This window comes from Miniopterus schreibersii, assembly GCF_964146895.1.
Source record: "Miniopterus schreibersii genome assembly, chromosome: 4".
Classification (NCBI taxonomy): Eukaryota; Metazoa; Chordata; class Mammalia; order Chiroptera; family Miniopteridae; genus Miniopterus; species Miniopterus schreibersii.
In genome coordinates, this window is record NC_138105.1 from 63,135,238 (window position 1) to 63,152,783 (window position 17,546).

Consider the following 17,546-nt stretch of genomic DNA (forward strand, 5'->3'; position numbering starts at 1 on the left):
ATGAATGTATGAGTAAGTGGAAGAACAAATTAATGTTTCTCTCCATCCCTTCCTCTCCCTCACTAAAATTAATAAGTAAAAATTTAAAAATCCCACTACACTTACAGAACACCCCAGCCCCCCACTGTGGTCCACTATGGTTTAGGGCCCCGTTTGAGCGTGTGAGTCACCAGAACCCTTAGGCAGCTCTTCCTATTGGCCTCAGTTTCCTCATATACAGGAGGTGGGGGGAAGGGGCGACTGTGGGACTGGAGACACGGGCATTGACCCCACTTTGCCCCTCCCCACATAACACATTCCCATTTGAGGGCTTGTCTAGGGCCCTCAAGTGAACAAGCAGGGGCTCCAGTGGCCTCTAAAAACAACCTTTTATTATGGAAATCCTCAAACCCAAAGAAAGGAAAGAGGCTGGCACGGGAACGCCCCCATTTTTCCGCGTCCCGCCAGTACCGGTTACTGCCCCGCCGGGTGCTCTGGACAGAGGCAAACCCAAGGCCTCTTGCCAAAAGCCAAGGTCGCGAGCAGCTCCCGCCTCGTGGCTGGGCTCCGTGACCTTGGGCGCGTCCTTCCGTTTCGCGGGCCTTGGTTTCCCCGTCTGGGAAGACACACAAGCGGGTCTCTCCAGCCTCGGGCCGCGTGACCTTGGGCTGTCCGGGTCACCCGGCCTCAGTTTCCCCGGCGCGGGCTCGGGCAGGCGGGACTCCCGCCCCTGCCCAGCCCCTGCGAGCCAGGCTCCACCCCGCGCGCCTCCGCCCCGCCCCGCCCCGCCCCCGCCTCCCCCTCCTCCCTCGGGCTTCGGCCGGCGGCGGCGGCGGCTCCGCTCCGCACTGCCCGGCGCCGCCTCGCGATGGACGCGCGCGGGGGCGGCGGGCGGCCGGGGGAAAGCCCGAGCGCGACCCCCGCGCCGGGGCCGCCGCCGCCGCCGCCGCCCGCGCCCCCCCAGCAGCAGCCCGCGCCGCCGCCGCCGCCCGCGCCCCCGCCCGGCCCCGGGCCCGCGCCCCTCCAGCAGCCGCCCCGTACTGAGGCGGCGCCCCCGGAGGCGGCGGACGAGGGCGGCCCTCGGGCCCGGCTCCGCAGCCGCGACAGCTCGTGCGGCCGCCCGGGCACCCCGGGCGCGGCGAGCACGGCCAAGGGCAGCCCGAACGGCGAGTGCGGGCGCGGAGAGCCGCAGTGCAGCCCCGCGGGGCCCGAGGGCCCGGCGCGGGGGCCCAAGGTGTCGTTCTCATGCCGCGGGGCAGACGCGGGGCCCGCGCCGGGCCCGGCTCCGGGGCCCGGCCCGGCGGACGAGGCGGGCAGCGAGGAGGCGGGCCCGGCGGGGGAGCCGCGCGGCAGCCAGGCCAGCTTCATGCAGCGCCAGTTCGGCGCGCTCCTGCAGCCGGGCGTCAACAAGTTCTCGCTGCGGATGTTCGGCAGCCAGAAGGCTGTGGAGCGCGAGCAGGAGCGCGTCAAGTCGGCGGGGGCCTGGATCATCCACCCGTACAGCGACTTCAGGTACCGCCGCCGGGAGGGGTCGCAGCGAGCCGAAGCGCAGGGCCGTCCTTGGAGCGCCTTGGGGAGGGCGGGGCCGCGCGCCCCGCGGGTGACCTCGGGGCCCCTCGGTGACCTCGGCGCGTCCAGGACCCGCCTGGAATGACCTGGGCGCGCGAGGCCCCGCCCTTGGAGGGGCTCTGGGAGGCGCGCGCAGACTACTGCCTTAACCCGGGCGCTCCCCCTCCCACGCACCGAACCATCCCCAGCCCCGCCGGGAGGGCGCACGTCACGGACCGCAGGACCGGGGTCTGAGTGCGGAGGGACAGAGAGGACGAATAGAGGGGAACGTGGGCGCCCGGGAGGCGGCGGAGCGGAAGGAAGGAGGAAGGAAGTGCACCCAGGAAGGACGCGCTCTGGAAAGGCTGGCAGAGGAAGGGTTAAGCGGACACGGCCCGCTCCCAGTATTTCCACCTGCGCTCCACGCCCCAGGGAGGCCCGTCTTGTCCCGACCCTGGGTATTGCGCGAGGAGGGGGCGCTGAGCATCCCGGGTTCTCCGGGCTGTGTCTTCTCTGAACCGCATCAGCCTCAGCCGCTGGACGGTATGCACATGTGTCAGTGGGTGTGTAGATGTTGATATGAATTAAACCGGTTGATTGATGTGTGGAAAGGCTCAGAGCGAGGTCAGGCGCAGGGTCATCACCGTGCCCCACGCTAAGGCCCTTCTGCAGCCAAGAGGAAGCCTAGGGCCACCCAACAAGACCTGTGTTCTTGCGGTTCTTGTTCTTTAGCTTGCTTTCTGTGGCCTGCGAGTATGGACGGTGCATATCACTGCAGACCGTGTGTGTGATCACGAGCATGTGACTGCGGGGGGAAGGGGTCCTGGGGGCGAGGGCCGAATAACGAGGAGAACCGTGTTCCTAGGGGTGTGTCTGCGGGGTGGGTCACTGGTATGTGTTAGGGGGAGACGGGCCTGTGTGTGTGTGTTCCCGGGTGGATGTGCACCGGTGGGCAGTGTTTGTGAGTTTTGTGCACGGTGTGTGTGAAGTTTTGTGTACACAAGTGGTGTCCGTGTGGGACGCGTCCAAGCCTCCGAGCACTGGCTCTCAGGGCGGGCACGGTTTCAGCACCACGGACAGCATCCCAGCCGAGGCCCTCTGCCAGCCAGATCTCACCACACCATGGTTGTCCACACACCTTCCGCCCCCAAGTCCGAGGTCTCCACTTGACAGCTGGGGAAAATGAGGCTCAGGGGCACACAAGTCTGGGACAAGGTTGGAAGAAAGTCTGGGATTTCAGCTCCTCACCCCTCAGACCTTCCGTGGGAGGTGAATACAGCCTTGACCAGTGGCTTGAGTTTTGAGAGAAGACAGGGAGGGATGGGGATGGGGCGCCCAGGGACGGCCCAGATGGGATGCACTTATATGGTCTTGCCCAGCATGGGGGCTCAGCATTCCTTTGTAGATGGTACAGACTGAGAGAGCTTGGGTCTCAGCCTGTGAAGGGTCATGTTCCAGTCTGTGAAATGGGGAGGTGGCTGAGAAGGTGCCTTAGGGACATGGTCAGCAGGGGGAGATGGCTGCGGAAAGTAACCATCCCCCCATTTCCTCCAGCATGAGAGTGGTCCTAGGCTTCCTCTTCCTTGTAGAAGGGGTAGTGTGGGGCTTGGGTGAGGGGTGTCAGGAAGAGCAATTAGGCTCCCCCCCATCCTGTACCCCTTGAGCACAGTCACTTGTGGGATCCTGGGCAGGCCATAAGGTCTGGGCTGCTCAGATGAACTGTAAAATGGGATGAGCAAGTTGTGGGTGGCCTGTAGTTCGGACTAGGGAACCACAGTCAAATTGAAAAACTTAGGCTATTGCCAAGCTTAGGTGCAGCAGGACCTCTACAACTCCCATGCTTTCAGAACTGTGCCACATCTAGACCCTTCTGATTCAATATGGAGACAGACCCCAAGCACATGACCAAAGCAATTCTTCCTGAGCCCCTCCTGGGTCAGGTGTTGTGGGAGTACCTTAGGAATATTGATTTAGTCTTTACATCAGCTGTGAGATAGATGCTGCAACTACCTGCATTTTACATATGGGAAAGATGGGGCCCAGAGAGGTACAGTCACTTGCCCAAAGCCACACAGCTAGTCAAGAGAAGATCAGGTATTTACACCTGGGCAGGCTGGCCCCTGTGTCCACACTCCTGACTGCTGGGCAGCCAGCCTCTGGCCATGTCCTGTACAGACCAAGAAGACATGGGAGGAAAAGGCATTGTGGGGATTGTTCAAGATATTAGGGGCACCCGGAGGTGCGCATGAGTCTTCTCTATGTTTACACATGTGTGTTATTTTTTAAAAACCGTTCACAGCCCAGCCCATGTGGCTCAGTGGTTGAGCATCTACCCATGCACCAAGGGGTCGCTGGTTCAATTCCTGGTCAGGGCACGTGCCCAGGTTTCAGGCTCAATCCCCAGTGAGGGGCATGCAGGAGGCAGCTGATCGATGTTGATGTTTCTCTCTCATCTATGTTTTTATTCTCTATCCCTCTCCCTTCCTCTCTCTCTAAAAATCAATTTTAAAAAAAGGCAAAGCCCTAGCCAGTTTGGCTCAGTGGTTAGAGCGATGGCCCTAGAACCAAAGTGGCAGGTTTGATCCCTGGCCCTGGTCAGGTGCGTGTGCCAGAGGCATCCAATTGATGTGTCTCTCTCACATTGATGTTTCTCTCTCTCCCTGCCTCCCTCCCTCCCTTCCACTCTCTCTAAAAATCAATGGAAAAAATACCTTTGGGTAAGGATTAACAAAGAACAAAACAAAACTGTTCACAGAGCAGTGGGTAGGGGCCTTTCTGGATCCACTTTTCCACTTTTGCTTTCTTGTGTCCTCAAACCCAGATGATGCAGATACCATCCCAGTTGGTGTCTCTGTCTGCACACCATTCCTGATTTAAAAGGGAAATTGGGGTGGTGAGGGGGAGGCTCCAGCCCAGCCCCCAGAGTCCCCACCTAGCACCACAGATTCTCCACTTCCTTAAGCTATGACTTCTTTGCTTGCCAGGGGAGCCCATCCCTGCACTGGCTGGCACTCACCTGGTACTGAGAACTGGACAATTACTGTTTGGTGCCCTGGAACAGCCCTGGCTGTGCCTCATTTTCTGAGGGCTGCAGTGGAGTGTCCAGGGAGGAGGGCATTTTCAGAGGCCTGCAGGAGGGGGGTGTCTCAGCCAAGACTGCACTGTGGAGGGTGTCTGCTGAAAGCCCCGGTGCCACCTATGACTGGCCTTGGGTCCTCTCTGGAACTCCTGGCTCAGTTTCTCCAAATGTGAGATGGTGGTGGTATGAGGGGAAGGCGGTGTCTGGCTTTCACAGTCATGCCAGCATCATCTCTCAAATCTCACACCGTTCTCCTTCCTATGGAATGATAGCCTTTGTACAAGCTGGTCCCCCTCCACCCCCCACCACACATGTCCTCACCCCAGTGCTTCCGATTTTCAACTCCCAGTTCACAAGCCACTTCCCCAGAACCCCATTCAGCATGTGCACCCACCTGTTTTGTGTTTGCTGCCCAGATGCTTGGAAGCTGCCTTTTCACTTGGTGTTGCTTATTTCCCCATCAGCCCCCGACCATGAGCATGGGGGTCTATAGAGCTCCCTGTCACAGTGGGTACCCAGGATGTCTCTAAACTCATTGAGTGGCACACTTGGGTGCTGGGCAGGTTGAGGGGAGCTCTGGCCTAGGGGTGGAGTCCTCATCTCCCTAGAGAGAGTTTGGGCAAATGGCTTCCTTGCTGTCTTTTGTCCTGTTCTTAAGTCTGTAAGTGCCTCTGAGGTCTGACTTGAGTCTTTCCTGATGCTGTTGATTTTTAGTTTAATGTTTCTGAACTTTCTACCACTGGGAGGCCTGGTGTGGGAGGAAAGAGATGAGTTCCTGGCTCTCAGAAAAGTTTCTACAAAGCCAGGATCTGTGGATGCGGACCTGTTCTGTTACTTCCTCTGGGGTTCCCCAGACTGGGGTAGTAGAGGCTGGCTTAAAGAACCTTACTGGACTGGAGGCCCCAGTCCCCAGCCCCAGATGGCCTGGAGGATCAGCAGGAGATCAGGATGGGTGGGGGAGGGCTCTTTGCAAATCCCTACATTAGCTCACAAGAATAAACCCCACATTATCCAGAGTGGGGAGGCTGAGGGGCAGGGGTGAAGGTTTCCCAGGCTCCAGACCCAACATAAAGGCACTTGGAGTGGGGGGCAGTGGAAAAACCCATTTCTCAGGTGGGAGGATTGAGGCCCAGCCCCCTTCCCCCTAAGCTGGGAGGAAGTGAACTCCATGGTCCTTGTGAAGGGGTCAGGGTTAGGGTTAGCTGAAGCCTCTCTCCTCACTCCAGGGGCTCCCTGCCAGAATTTCAAATCTCTGGGCCCTGAATTCCCTGCTTTACCTCCCCAAGCCTCTTCAAGGGAATGCTGGAGTGGGGGTGGGGGCAGGGGGCTTCCTCAACCACTCTCTTGCTCAGGCCAGACCTGCTGCACTCCCCACCATCAGCAAACCCACCCCAAATCCAACTAGCAAAAGCCATCTCATCACCTGTCTAGATGTCATCCTCTGCCCACTTCCTGCCTTCTGGCTGCCAGCAGGGACGTCTCAAGGTACACATATGTCCATCTTTCCCCCTCACTTAAAAACTCCCCTGGCCAAAACTCCCAAGGCCCTGCAGAGCCTGGCTCCTGCCCCCTCCCATCATCTCTTCTCACGTACTTTACTCTCTCCCTCTGCTCCAGCCCCAGGCCACCCAGCCAGCCTTGAAAGGGGAAACCTCACTGCAGCCACAGGACGCTTGCACTTATTGCTCCCTCTGCCATGGTACAATGCCTCCCACACTCCACCAAGGGCTCCTTCATCTGTTCAAATGCCACCTCCTTCAAGAAGCCTTCCCAGACCACCCTGGCTAAAGTGGCCCCTCTGAAGCATCCTTTTCATTTATCTGTTTGTGTGGAACACCCGTCTCCCCTGCCTGGGCTGGGGGCCCTGAGGGAGAGCCAGGTCTATCTGGTCACTGTGTGTCCTTGGGACCTGGCACACCATCAGCCCCACAGTCCCCCCTGTCTTGGGATAAGCTGAGAATCCAGCATTTTCCCTGGCAGGAGTATCCCTTTCCTAATCCCTGACACTTGCCTCTCTTGTAACTATATCCGAGGGCTCAGGCCCCTAATCCTCTGCCCCCTGCTCTCCTTTAATCACCGACCTGGCCCCTAATCCCTCAGATTTGCCAGATCTGTAATTCCCATGGTTCTGGATTCTTGTATCCTGGAGGGAGGGAGGGAGCCAGCTCCCTTGATCACCATGTCCCAGACCAGTGGCTGTGGGGGCCTCAGCTGGGCTCCTGCTGGGAAGTCTGGCTGTCTGGTCCTGTCACTTAACACTTGCCATGCCTCAGATCCTCTAGAACCAAGAGAATAGCTGGGTAGCTGCTAGAGGAGGACTACGCTCATGATGGTGGCTGTCACCAGGGCCCCACTGAGGTCTCCAGCTCATGTGGGTGCACCTGGGAGAAGGTTCCATGCCCTCTCCCATCTACAGGGCACTGGAGCTGAGGAGCCCAGGCCTGGGGGCCAGAGGTCATTGCTGCTGAGCCCTCCACTCCCTGTGTGTCTCTGGCCTGCTCTTCTCTCTCCGTGAACTGGCTGGTCCATCCACTGCCCTCCTGGATGGAGCAGCTGGGATCTGGGTGCTTCCACAGAAGCAAGGGCCCCACTGTTAATTGTTAGGGAAGATTTTAAAATATAAGCTTTAACTGTGGTCATTGAAGGCTCTAGGTAGCTGAGGGCTGACTGTGCACCAGCCCCTGCTGGCTGCCTGTCGATGTGCTAGTGGTCCCTGTGTCCTGGTGGTCCCTGAGGTGCCCAGTGAGAAAGGGGCTGCCAGGACTGGACAGATGAGGCATTGCAGCTCAGAGAGGGATAGTGATTGGCCCTTGGCTGCACAGCTCAAGGGGCCAGGCAGGGAAAGGGAAAGGTGGGGATGCTGGGGCAGATATTCTGGGATCCTCTACCCTCCATCCAGTTCCTTTACCCCAGGCCTCAGTTTCCCCTTGGGGGGACCAGGTTGGCTGGAGAGGACAAGGGTCAAGGCCCCAGGCCAATTTGGGGTCATCCCAGTTGGAGCAAGTGAGATGTCCTGCACATGGTGCCAGGTCATCTGGCCCATCAGCCCCTCTTTAGTCCTCCGCCTTCTGCTCCAACACCTCATAAGCCCAGGGGACACCACCCAGGATGGGGAGACAGTACACAGCATGTGACCGGGCTGGGGCTCAGAGCCTGTGGGAGGAGTTCCCAGACAGCAGACAGCAGACAGAGGACAGGCCCTGGGGGTGGCAGGCCTGAGTCTCATTTCCTTGCCCCGACTCCCTGGCTGGGTCACCTCTCTTGTCTGTCAGTGGGGAAGTGTGGTGCCTGTCCCCACCCATACCCCAAGAGGATGTCTTAAGAGTCACCTGTCAAGGATGCCCTCATGCTCTATCGCCATTTAGATAGTTTCTAGAGCCCTGGCTGTTTCTAGGCCCCCTTGCCTTCTGTTACTCTCTTTTTTGCTCTGTACCAGGGTGTGTGCCCCAAATGGGGGTAGCAGGTCTCATTTTAGAGAGTGTGGGGGTGGGATAAGAGATCAGTGGGTGCTCTGAGTATTGGGAGTGGAGATTAGAGGCAGCAAGCCGGTGGGGCCCCTCAATCCTATTGGATACTGGAGCCTTGGGGTCTCAAGGATGAGTAGGTGCCCCAGATGGGGGGCCTGAGCACCACACCTTGTCTAGATTCAAGTGAAAGAAGGTCTGGAATTTCTAGCAGTCATTTGATTTTGCCTTTAACACCCACCCCCAGATCAAGTCAGCCCTTGTAGATTTCTCAAACCCAGGTGGGTTTGTCCAGGGCTCTCCCCTAGGACCAGAGCCCTCCCCATCATGGCCAGAGTCCCCACGTCCATTCAGGGAAGGTTTTATCACGTGTGGGTGGGACAGTTTCCTGGAAGGACCCTCAAAGGCTACCACTCCCTGGGCTCCTCCCAGATGGATAGAAGAGACTGAGGTTCCCAAGGACTTGAAGGACTTGCCCAAGGTCACACCTGCCAGCGGGCAGGAGAAGTGGGTGTCAGCCAACTCTGGCTGCCGCCGCCACAGTGTTAGTTAGATGTTGGGTCTCTTCCAGCCTTTGGCTCTCGCAGGCTGAGCTATTGTGAAAATGTTGGTGCAAATAACTTTTTAATTTTTTTCTCTTCCTCTTGGACAGTTTCCTTGGGATCAATTCCCTGGGGTGGAACGCCAGCCGGCAGGCGTGGTGTTAATAGCTCTCAGAGTGCCATCAGAAAGGAGCCAATTTACAGCAGCTACCTGACGTAGGGAGCTCACTGCAGCCAAGCCCGTGCTGGGGCTTACGGCTTTTTATTTATGTATGTTAGTTTGGGCCAGTCCCTCCAGCCACTGAGAACCTCAGTCTCTTCTGTCTATCTAGGAGGATCCCAGGGAGTTGCAGACTTTGAGGGTCCTCCCTGGCAAAATCCTTCCTGCACATGATAAAACCTTCCCTCAGTGAATGTGGGGGACTCCAGCTGTGACTTGGGAGAGTGCTGGTCCTACAGGAGAGCCCTGCACAAACCTGCCTGAGGATTGAAGACCTCGAGACACCTGAAAGGACTGACATGATCTGGGGGTGGGTGCTCTTCCCTCAACATTAAAGGCAAAATCAAATAATTGTTTCTGTTCAGAACTTGAGACCCTCCTTTGCCTGTGGGCTTAGACCCCTGATCTGGGGCAAGTGCTCATCACTGAGACCTCCAGGCTTTAGTGTTGGTGTTTTTAAATAATGTTAACATATATATAAAACAGAAAATTGTCATTTACCTATTTAAAGGTGTACAATTGAGTCCCATTAAGTACAATCACAATGTAAGTACATCACTCCATCCATGTCCCGAGCGATTTCATTTTCCAAAACAGAAACTACCTATCCCTCTCCCCAGCCCCTGGCAACCATGAACCCACTTCCTGTGTCTGTGGATTTGCCTGTTCTGGACAGTTCACGTAACTGGAATCACACGCTGTGTGGCCTTTTATACCTGGCTTATCTCACTGAGCCTTATGTTTTCAAAGTTTATCCATGTCGTAGCTGGTGTCAGCGCTTCCCTCCTTTTCATTGCTGAGTGATATTCCAGTGTGTGGATGGACCACATTCATTCATTGATGGACATTTGGGTTGTTTCCACCTTTTCGGGGTTATGAATTGTTATGTGAACATGGGAGCACCAGTACCTGTTTTGAGTTCCTACTTTCAATCCTCTGGATACATACCTAAGGGTAGAATTGCTGCATCATATGGTGACTCAGTTTAACTTTATGAGGAACTGACAGTTCTCCCTCAGAGTGGTTTTGGTTCACATTTTCTTGATTGCTGTGGGGCCAGCAATTTCTCCATGTGGCCTTTTTCTGAGTCTGTATGTCCTCATGAACGCTTTATTCAGAACACCTGCTTGGCCATCCATAGATATTCCTTGAATGGATGGGCCTTTTTCTGAGAGTGCTTTCCAGATGGAATTTAGGAATTGACCTTGGGTCTTGTATTTAGGAATGGAAGCTACCTGTCATCACTTTTTTGGGCATATTTGTCATACCAAATGTCCGAGCAGTTGCCAAGTCCTGTCACTCAGGTTCCTCCCAGTCAGTCCTCTGCTCTGGCCCCACCTGGCCTTTGCCTCTTTCTCCCTGCTGGACTGGCATCCCTGCCGCCTCCCTGTCTGTGGCCCCCAAGGGTGCTTCCTGAAATGGAAATACAACCACATGGAAGCCCACCTGCTCAGGTGCCGGAGCCCGCCGGCAGAGTCGAACGGTCCTGAGGAAGGGGTGAGGATGGAGAAAAGACAGACACAAAAAAGATGGGATTGGGAGGGCTGCAGCTCATTCCTGTTGCCAGCTGCCAGCCCGGAGTTTATTTTTTCAGCTTAATATATACAGGCACTGTTGATTGTGCTGAATAGCACCCCGCCCCACATTTCTTCCCTTAGCCCGATACTAAGTAATTCCTCCAAGGTCCTACGAATGCCTTTTCAGAGTAAACACCCTGCCTCCTGCAGGAGCTCAGGCCTTGGAAACTATCTTTATCTCGGCTTCTAATGGGAACTTTTGGGGAGGATTGAGTCCTTGGCTTGGTATGTAGCTTAACTATCCTTTAACCCTTCAGGCCGGGGCCAGCTTCCTAATTAGCCTTTCTAGAATTTAGTATTGCTTTGGTGCCTCAAGGACTGGGTCAGGGAGCAGGAGAGCACCTCTGCAGCTCACCCAGGCAGCTCCTCTGTGCCTGGGGCCACAGCAGCTCACCCACATCTCCCCGGGAGCAGGGGAGCACATCTGCAGCTCACCCAGGCAGCTCCTCTGTGCCTGGGGCCACAGCAGCTCACCCACATCTCCCCGGGAGCAGGGGAGCACTTCTGTAGCTCACCCAGGCAACTCCTCCGTGCCTAGGGCCACAACGGCTCCCCACACTCAGGATGGCTGGTGTTGGTACCCAGGTCAAGCTGACATGTTCAGCTCTCACCCTGCACTTTCCAGCCACTGAACCTGCCACCCATGCTCCTCACTCCACCCCCCAGCCCCCCTCACACACACTCCCCACCACCCTGGCTCCTTTCTGCTTGTCTCCTTCTGCTTTCTTGTCCCTTGGACTCCACCCTTGTGCCAGGCACATTGGGTGGTTTTGGTCAAGGGAAACATTTAATCGATTTTTGAGCGACCTCTTAGGCTCTGTGAGGTCTTGAGCTTCTTCAGGAGGAAGGCTAGAACTGGGCCAGGGCTCGGGGATCCCTGTGGGCTGTGGGGTTCGGTAGAGGGTGGGAGAGAGACAGAGTCCACACTAGCCATGACCTGGAGCGAAAGTCTCGGATTTGCGGGAGGAGGAAAGATCTGGGCTGGTCCTCATGTGCACTGTGGGGACCCCACGCCTGGCACAGCTCATGGCCTGGGTGAAGGCTGCGGGGCTGACGTCCACGCCTCTCCCCAGGTTCTACTGGGACTTCACCATGCTGCTTTTCATGGTGGGAAACCTCATTATCATCCCGGTGGGCATCACCTTCTTTAAGGACGAGACCACGGCCCCCTGGATCGTGTTCAACGTGGTCTCGGACACGTTCTTCCTCATGGACCTGGTGCTGAACTTCCGCACGGGCATCGTGATCGAGGACAACACGGAGATCATCCTGGACCCTGAGAAGATCAAGAAGAAGTACCTGCGCACGTGGTTCGTGGTGGACTTTGTGTCCTCCATCCCCGTGGACTATATCTTCCTCATCGTGGAGAAAGGCATTGACTCTGAGGTCTACAAGACGGCGCGCGCCCTGCGCATTGTGCGCTTCACCAAGATCCTCAGCCTGCTGCGGCTGCTGCGCCTGTCGCGCCTCATCCGCTACATCCACCAGTGGGAGGAGGTGAGGGCCCGCGGGGCGGCAGGGGCGGGAGGGCTACGGAGGGCCACGCTGCCACCAGTGGGCGGAGGTGAGGGCCCGCGGGGCGGGAGGGCTACGGAGGGCCACGCTGCCACCAGTGGGCGGAGGTGAGGGCCCGCGGGGCGGGAGGGCTACGGAGGGCCACGCTGCCACCAGTGGGCGGAGGTGAGGGCCCGCGGGGCTGCAGGGGCGGGAGGCCATGCTGCGGGGGAGGCTTGAGGGGGCCGTGCGCGCGGTAATGGCTGCGGGGCGGGGCCGTGAGGGCGCCTGGCGCGGTCAGGCGGCGATGGGGGGCGCAGGGGGGTTATGAGGGTCCGGGGGCGGCGCCCCAGGGAGAAGGCTGGCAGGCTTACAGGCACAGAAGACGGGTCTTGAGGGGGCTCGGGTGGGGTCCCAAGGCTGCAGTGAAGGGCCTGCGCCGCAGCGGATGGAACTGGGCATGGCGTGGGCCGGCGGAGCCGCGCGCGGGCTTCGGCCCCCGAGAGCGCAGCGCGGACCCTTGGCACACCGCGCCCCTTTCCTTCACTGCCCCTGTGAGAGGAGGAATCTGCATTTGATAGTGGGGAGGCAGGCCCGGGGAAGCGAAGTCATGCCCCTGTCCCCCGAGTCGAGACCGCCTCTGGACCGCCCCTGCCCAGCGACGTCGCCCCCGGTTTCCAGGGCACTGACAGGGCCCGGCGGGGAAGTAGGTGGGGACAGGGCCGCTGGGGGGGCGGCGGTCCTGGCCGCGCGCTCTCGGTCAGGGCACCTCACTAACCGAAAGGTGGCAGGGCCTCCTGGGGGCGGGGGATGCCGGGGGGGGGGGGGGGGGGGGGGGGTTGGGTCCCGCGGCGGGGGGCGGGGCTCCTGGGGGCGGGGGATGCCGGGGGGTTCGGGTCCCGCGGCGGGGGGCGGGGCTCCTGGGGGCGGGGATGCCGGGGGTTCGGGTCCGCGGCGGGGGGCGGGGCTCCTTTCAGCTCACGCGCCCGCACGCCCCAGATCTTCCACATGACCTACGACCTGGCGAGCGCGGTGATGCGCATCTGCAACCTCATCAGCATGATGCTGCTGCTGTGCCACTGGGACGGCTGCCTGCAGTTCCTGGTGCCGATGCTGCAGGACTTCCCGCGCAACTGCTGGGTGTCGATCAACGGCATGGTGGTGAGCGCCGCGCCCGGGCGAGCCCGCGGGCCCCGGACAGCGCCCCGGGGGGCCGCGGCCGGCGGCTCCTTGGGCATGACAGTGACTAGGGCAACTCCTGTCGCGCAGACATTCTGCTGTCTGACCGTCCGCCGACAGTCCGTCCCAGTCCCCCCGCCCCGCCCCATCCGAGTGCGCTTTCTTATGTACATAATTCATTCAAAAGACGGAAGGGACCGTGGTATCACAGGCCCCGAGGGAGAACATCCTGGGAGGGACAAAGGGCGAGCCTCGGCGCTCTTCAGCCTCACAAGGAGCCCTTCTCCGCCCCGGGCCTCGAGGGGTGGGGTGCGCGGGGGGCGGGCGGGGGGGGGGCATCCTCGGCGGCCCCGGCGCCTGGCACGGCTGCCCGGCTGAGGCAGCGCATTGTCTGGCCGGACACCGGCATGCTGTCCTGCTTCCTGAGTGGGGCCCCACTGCCCCCCTCCCCCGTCGGGTTAACTGAGGACTGGCCCTGCCAGATGCCTCCACCTTCCCGGACCCTCTGATCAGATTCTCGAGTCCCCAGCTCACCCTCCACAGGGTCCCTAGAACTGTCACACCCTCTTGGCCTTATAGACACTCCGATCAGAGGCTGCAAAGGGGTGGGGGCTCCTGAGCACCCAGGGCCAGGCTCTGGCCTCTCTGATCCTCAGTTTCTCCAGGAGTGAAATGGGGAAGTAGCTCCAGACCTGCTCCTGCCACTGACTCGCTGTGACGCGTGTACGCATCGTATCTCCTGCCTGAGCCTTAGTTTCTCTTGGTTGTCTCTAGACGTGGGAAGCTCACCATCTTGGATGCCTGGGGGAGGACAGGCAGGCGGGCCCGTGGGGTCGAGGAGCTCCCTGGGCTGTGAGCGCCCGCCCACCTGCCCACCTTTGCCCTTGCAGAATCACTCATGGAGCGAGCTCTACTCCTTCGCCCTCTTCAAGGCCATGAGCCACATGCTCTGCATTGGGTACGGTCGGCAGGCGCCTGAGAGCATGACCGACATCTGGCTGACAATGCTGAGCATGATCGTGGGCGCCACCTGCTATGCCATGTTCATCGGACACGCCACTGCCCTCATTCAGTCGCTGGACTCCTCCAGGCGCCAGTACCAGGAGAAGGTCTGGGGGCTCTACCCACCATCCCTCCAGCTCCATGTGGGGGGTGTAGGGACCCTAGAGGGAAGTCTGGAGCCTGGAGGGGACACATGTGGAGGAGGAGATGGGGCCCAGGGGCTCAAACAGAGCAGGGCCAATCCATGGGGAGTCAAGGTGCTCCCGAGGGGCTGGGGACGCAGGGGGACCTCTCTAGGAGGTGAACTCATGCTGGGGTTTCTGGGCTGTCTTGGGAGGGGCCATGGCAGGGAAGGCACTGAACAGGCTTCAAGAGGACTGGGGTCACTTGAGTACATGTTGGTCAGTCACGTCCATGGAGGAGGCCACTAAGGGAGCAAGAATGTTCAGCCACTTGGACCTGGCCTCAGGCTGCGGGAACCTCCATGGGACTAGTCCAAAGGTCGGGGAACAGTAAGGGCTGAGGGAGAGCAGGCGCTGGCCCCGTAGGCCAGCGTTTTCTGGAGTATGGCCTTGATGGCTATCCTGTGCCTCAGTTTCCCTAAGTGCCAACAGTGAGCTTGGACCTCACCCCCATGCTGCCTCTGTCTATCAAGCACTGTCATCTGATGGCTGACCCTGGCTGGGCAGCTGTGAGCACCCCCAGCAGTGCCCAGTAGGGTTAGCCGGGTCAGCTGGGCCCAGTGCCAGGTGCCCCGGCTGTCCGGAAGCCACGGACTCACACCCAAACATGAGCTGGTGCTGCCACCCGCCCACCATCACGGGTTCTGCTGAGCTCAGGGCAGCTGTGGTCGGGTGGGGCTGGGGTGGAAACAGGGCAGGGCACCCCTGGGGGTGCCATCCTGGGGACAGCAGGGCCTGGCACTCCTGCCTGGTGCCCACCCTTGCTGGGGTTTATAGGAAGATGCTGGAGGAGGAGCACCAGAACCATAGGTACAGTTGGGGGCCCCTGTAGTGGAGGTCCAGTGTCTTGGGGGCCTGGGGTCCAGCTGTCAGAGATAGGGGTTGCCAGATACAATTCAGGACACAAGGAGTAACTTCTGTTAGCATAAGTATATCCCAAGTATTGCACGGGATCCACTTACACTAAGCATTTTTGCTGTTGATTTGAAATTCAGATGTAACTGGGCATCCTGTGTTTGTTGTGGTTGTAGTTAAACCTGGGAGCCACATTCGGGCTGAGGCAGGGGTTCTCTGAACAGTGGCCACTAACCCGGGCCTCCTGCCCCCTTACAGTACAAGCAGGTGGAGCAGTACATGTCCTTCCACAAGCTGCCTGCGGACTTCCGACAGAAAATCCACGACTACTATGAGCACCGCTACCAAGGCAAGATGTTTGATGAAGACAGCATCCTGGGAGAGCTCAACGGGCCCCTGCGGGAGGTGAGGCAGGGCCCCAGTACCCTTGGGGTTGGATAGAGTTTGAGACGCCCCTGCTACCAGACTCCCAGTCTCCAAGAGGAGGAGGACTGGCTCAGCTGCAGCATGAAGGACTCAAGCTAGATTTGTACACGCACTACACGCCCCTCTGAGCATCTGTCACCTGCACTACCACAATGCCCCAGCCATCCTGGGTCCCCACACTCTGCCTGATTTCACTCACTTTGTTTGGGGTCTGTGTTAGTCAGAGGTAGAGGAAAGGAAGGCTGGAGCCTATCAGCCCAGGGCGGGTTGGCGGGTCAGTTCCAGCTCTGCCCCTCACAGCCTGTGTGATATTGGGCAAGATTCCTGGGGCAGCCATGATAAATGACCACACACTGGGCAGCTTAAAACAACAGGAACTTAGCCTCTCACATTCTGGAGGCTAGAAGTCCAAGATTAAAGTGTCACAGGGCTGTGTTCTCTAAGGAGGCTCCAGGGAGGGTCCTCCCTGCCTCTTCCTGCTTCTGGTATAGCCAGCAGTCATTGGTGTCCCTGGGCTTAGATATGTGTCACCCCGATTTCTATCTTCATCTTTACATGGCCGTCTTCCTGTGTGTGTGTGTGTGTGTGTGTGTGTGTGTGTGTCTATCTGTCCTCTTCTTCTAAGGATGCCAGTCATTGTATACAGGACCCACCTACTCCAGCGTGATCTCATCTTAACTAATGACATCTGCAAAGACCATATTTCAACATAAGGTCACATTCCTAGGTACCAGGGGTTCAGGACTTCAATGTATCTTTTAAAGGGACATGATTCAACCCACAGCACTCACTAAGCAGTTCCTGAGCAAGTTTGTGAGCCCTGCCCTATGCCCTCAAGGAGGTCCAGAGGGAGAAGCTTTGGGAAGGATGGGAGCACAGAGGTGGGAAGTGTGAGGTGACATCTCCTTGAGGCACAGTGAACCTGTGGGTGTCTCTGCTGGAGGGCACAGCCAGGAAAAAGCCTTGATGGGCGAAAGATGTTTTCTTCTTGTATAGTTTCATTTATTTTTTTATTCCCATTCCCCTCCCCTCCCTTGGGCAACCATCAGCTTCTTCTCAATATCTGTAGTTCGGTTTCTATTTTGTTTTATTTATTCATTTATTTGGCTTTATTTTTTTAGATTCCACATATAAGTGAGGCAATACAGTATTTGTCTGTCTATCTGACTTATTTCACTTAGCATAATAGCCATAATACCATAATAACCATAACCATACATACCCATCCATGTTGTTGAAAATGGCAAGATTTTATTTTTTTAATTTTTATTTTTTTTATCTTTATTGTTGAAAGTATTACAGGTGTCCCATTTTCCCCTCCCAATTGACGCCCTCCACTTCACCCCCACCCCCTCCCCACACCTTCACCCTGTTATTGTCTGTGTCCATGGGTTATGCATATATGCTTATAACTTCTTTGGTTAATCTCTTCCCACCCTCTAACCCCCTTCCCTCTAAAATATGATTGTCTATTGCATGTGTCAGTGTCTCTGGATCTATTTAGTTTGTCAGATTCTTTTGTTCATTAGCTTCTTCTTAAAGAAGACCCTTCAACATTTCATGTAGTACTGGTCTGGTGGTGATGAACTCCTCTAGCTTTCCCTTGTCTGTGAAGCTCCTTATCTGACCTTCAGTTCTAAATGATAGCTTTGCTGGGTAGAGTAATCTTGGTTGTAGCTTCTTGTTTTTCATCACTTTGAATATTTCTTGTCACTCCCTTCTGGCCTGCAAGGTTTCTCTTGAGAAATCAGCTGACAGTCATATGGGAGCTCCCTTGTAGGTAACTAACTGCTTTTCTCTCTTTGTCTTTAACCTTTAGCATTTTAATTATGATGTGTCTTGGTGTGGGCCTCTTTGGGTTCCTCTTGTTTGGGACCCTTTATGCTTCCCGGACTTGTAAGTCTATGTCTTTCCCCAGGTAGGGGAAGTTTTCTGTCATTTTTTTCAAATAGGTTTTCCATTTCTTGCTCTTTTCTCCTTCTGGCACCCCAATAATATG

General features: G+C 57.5%; 1 protein-coding gene across 1 annotated transcript in view; it reads left to right on the plus strand.

Moving 5' to 3' along the window:
* Nucleotides 1-847: 847 nt before the first annotated feature.
* The window catches only part of HCN2 (hyperpolarization activated cyclic nucleotide gated potassium and sodium channel 2), a gene marked incomplete at its 5' end in the record, with an annotated part of 31,683 nt that continues 14,984 nt past the window's right edge, over nt 848-17,546 (plus strand). The window contains 5 exons of the mRNA XM_081135283.1: nt 848-1,491; nt 11,483-11,906; nt 12,903-13,064; nt 13,973-14,191; nt 15,380-15,526. Coding sequence (XP_080991409.1) covers nt 848-1,491; nt 11,483-11,906; nt 12,903-13,064; nt 13,973-14,191; nt 15,380-15,526 — 1,596 coding nt within the window. The remainder of the gene's footprint in view (nt 1,492-11,482; nt 11,907-12,902; nt 13,065-13,972; nt 14,192-15,379; nt 15,527-17,546) is intronic.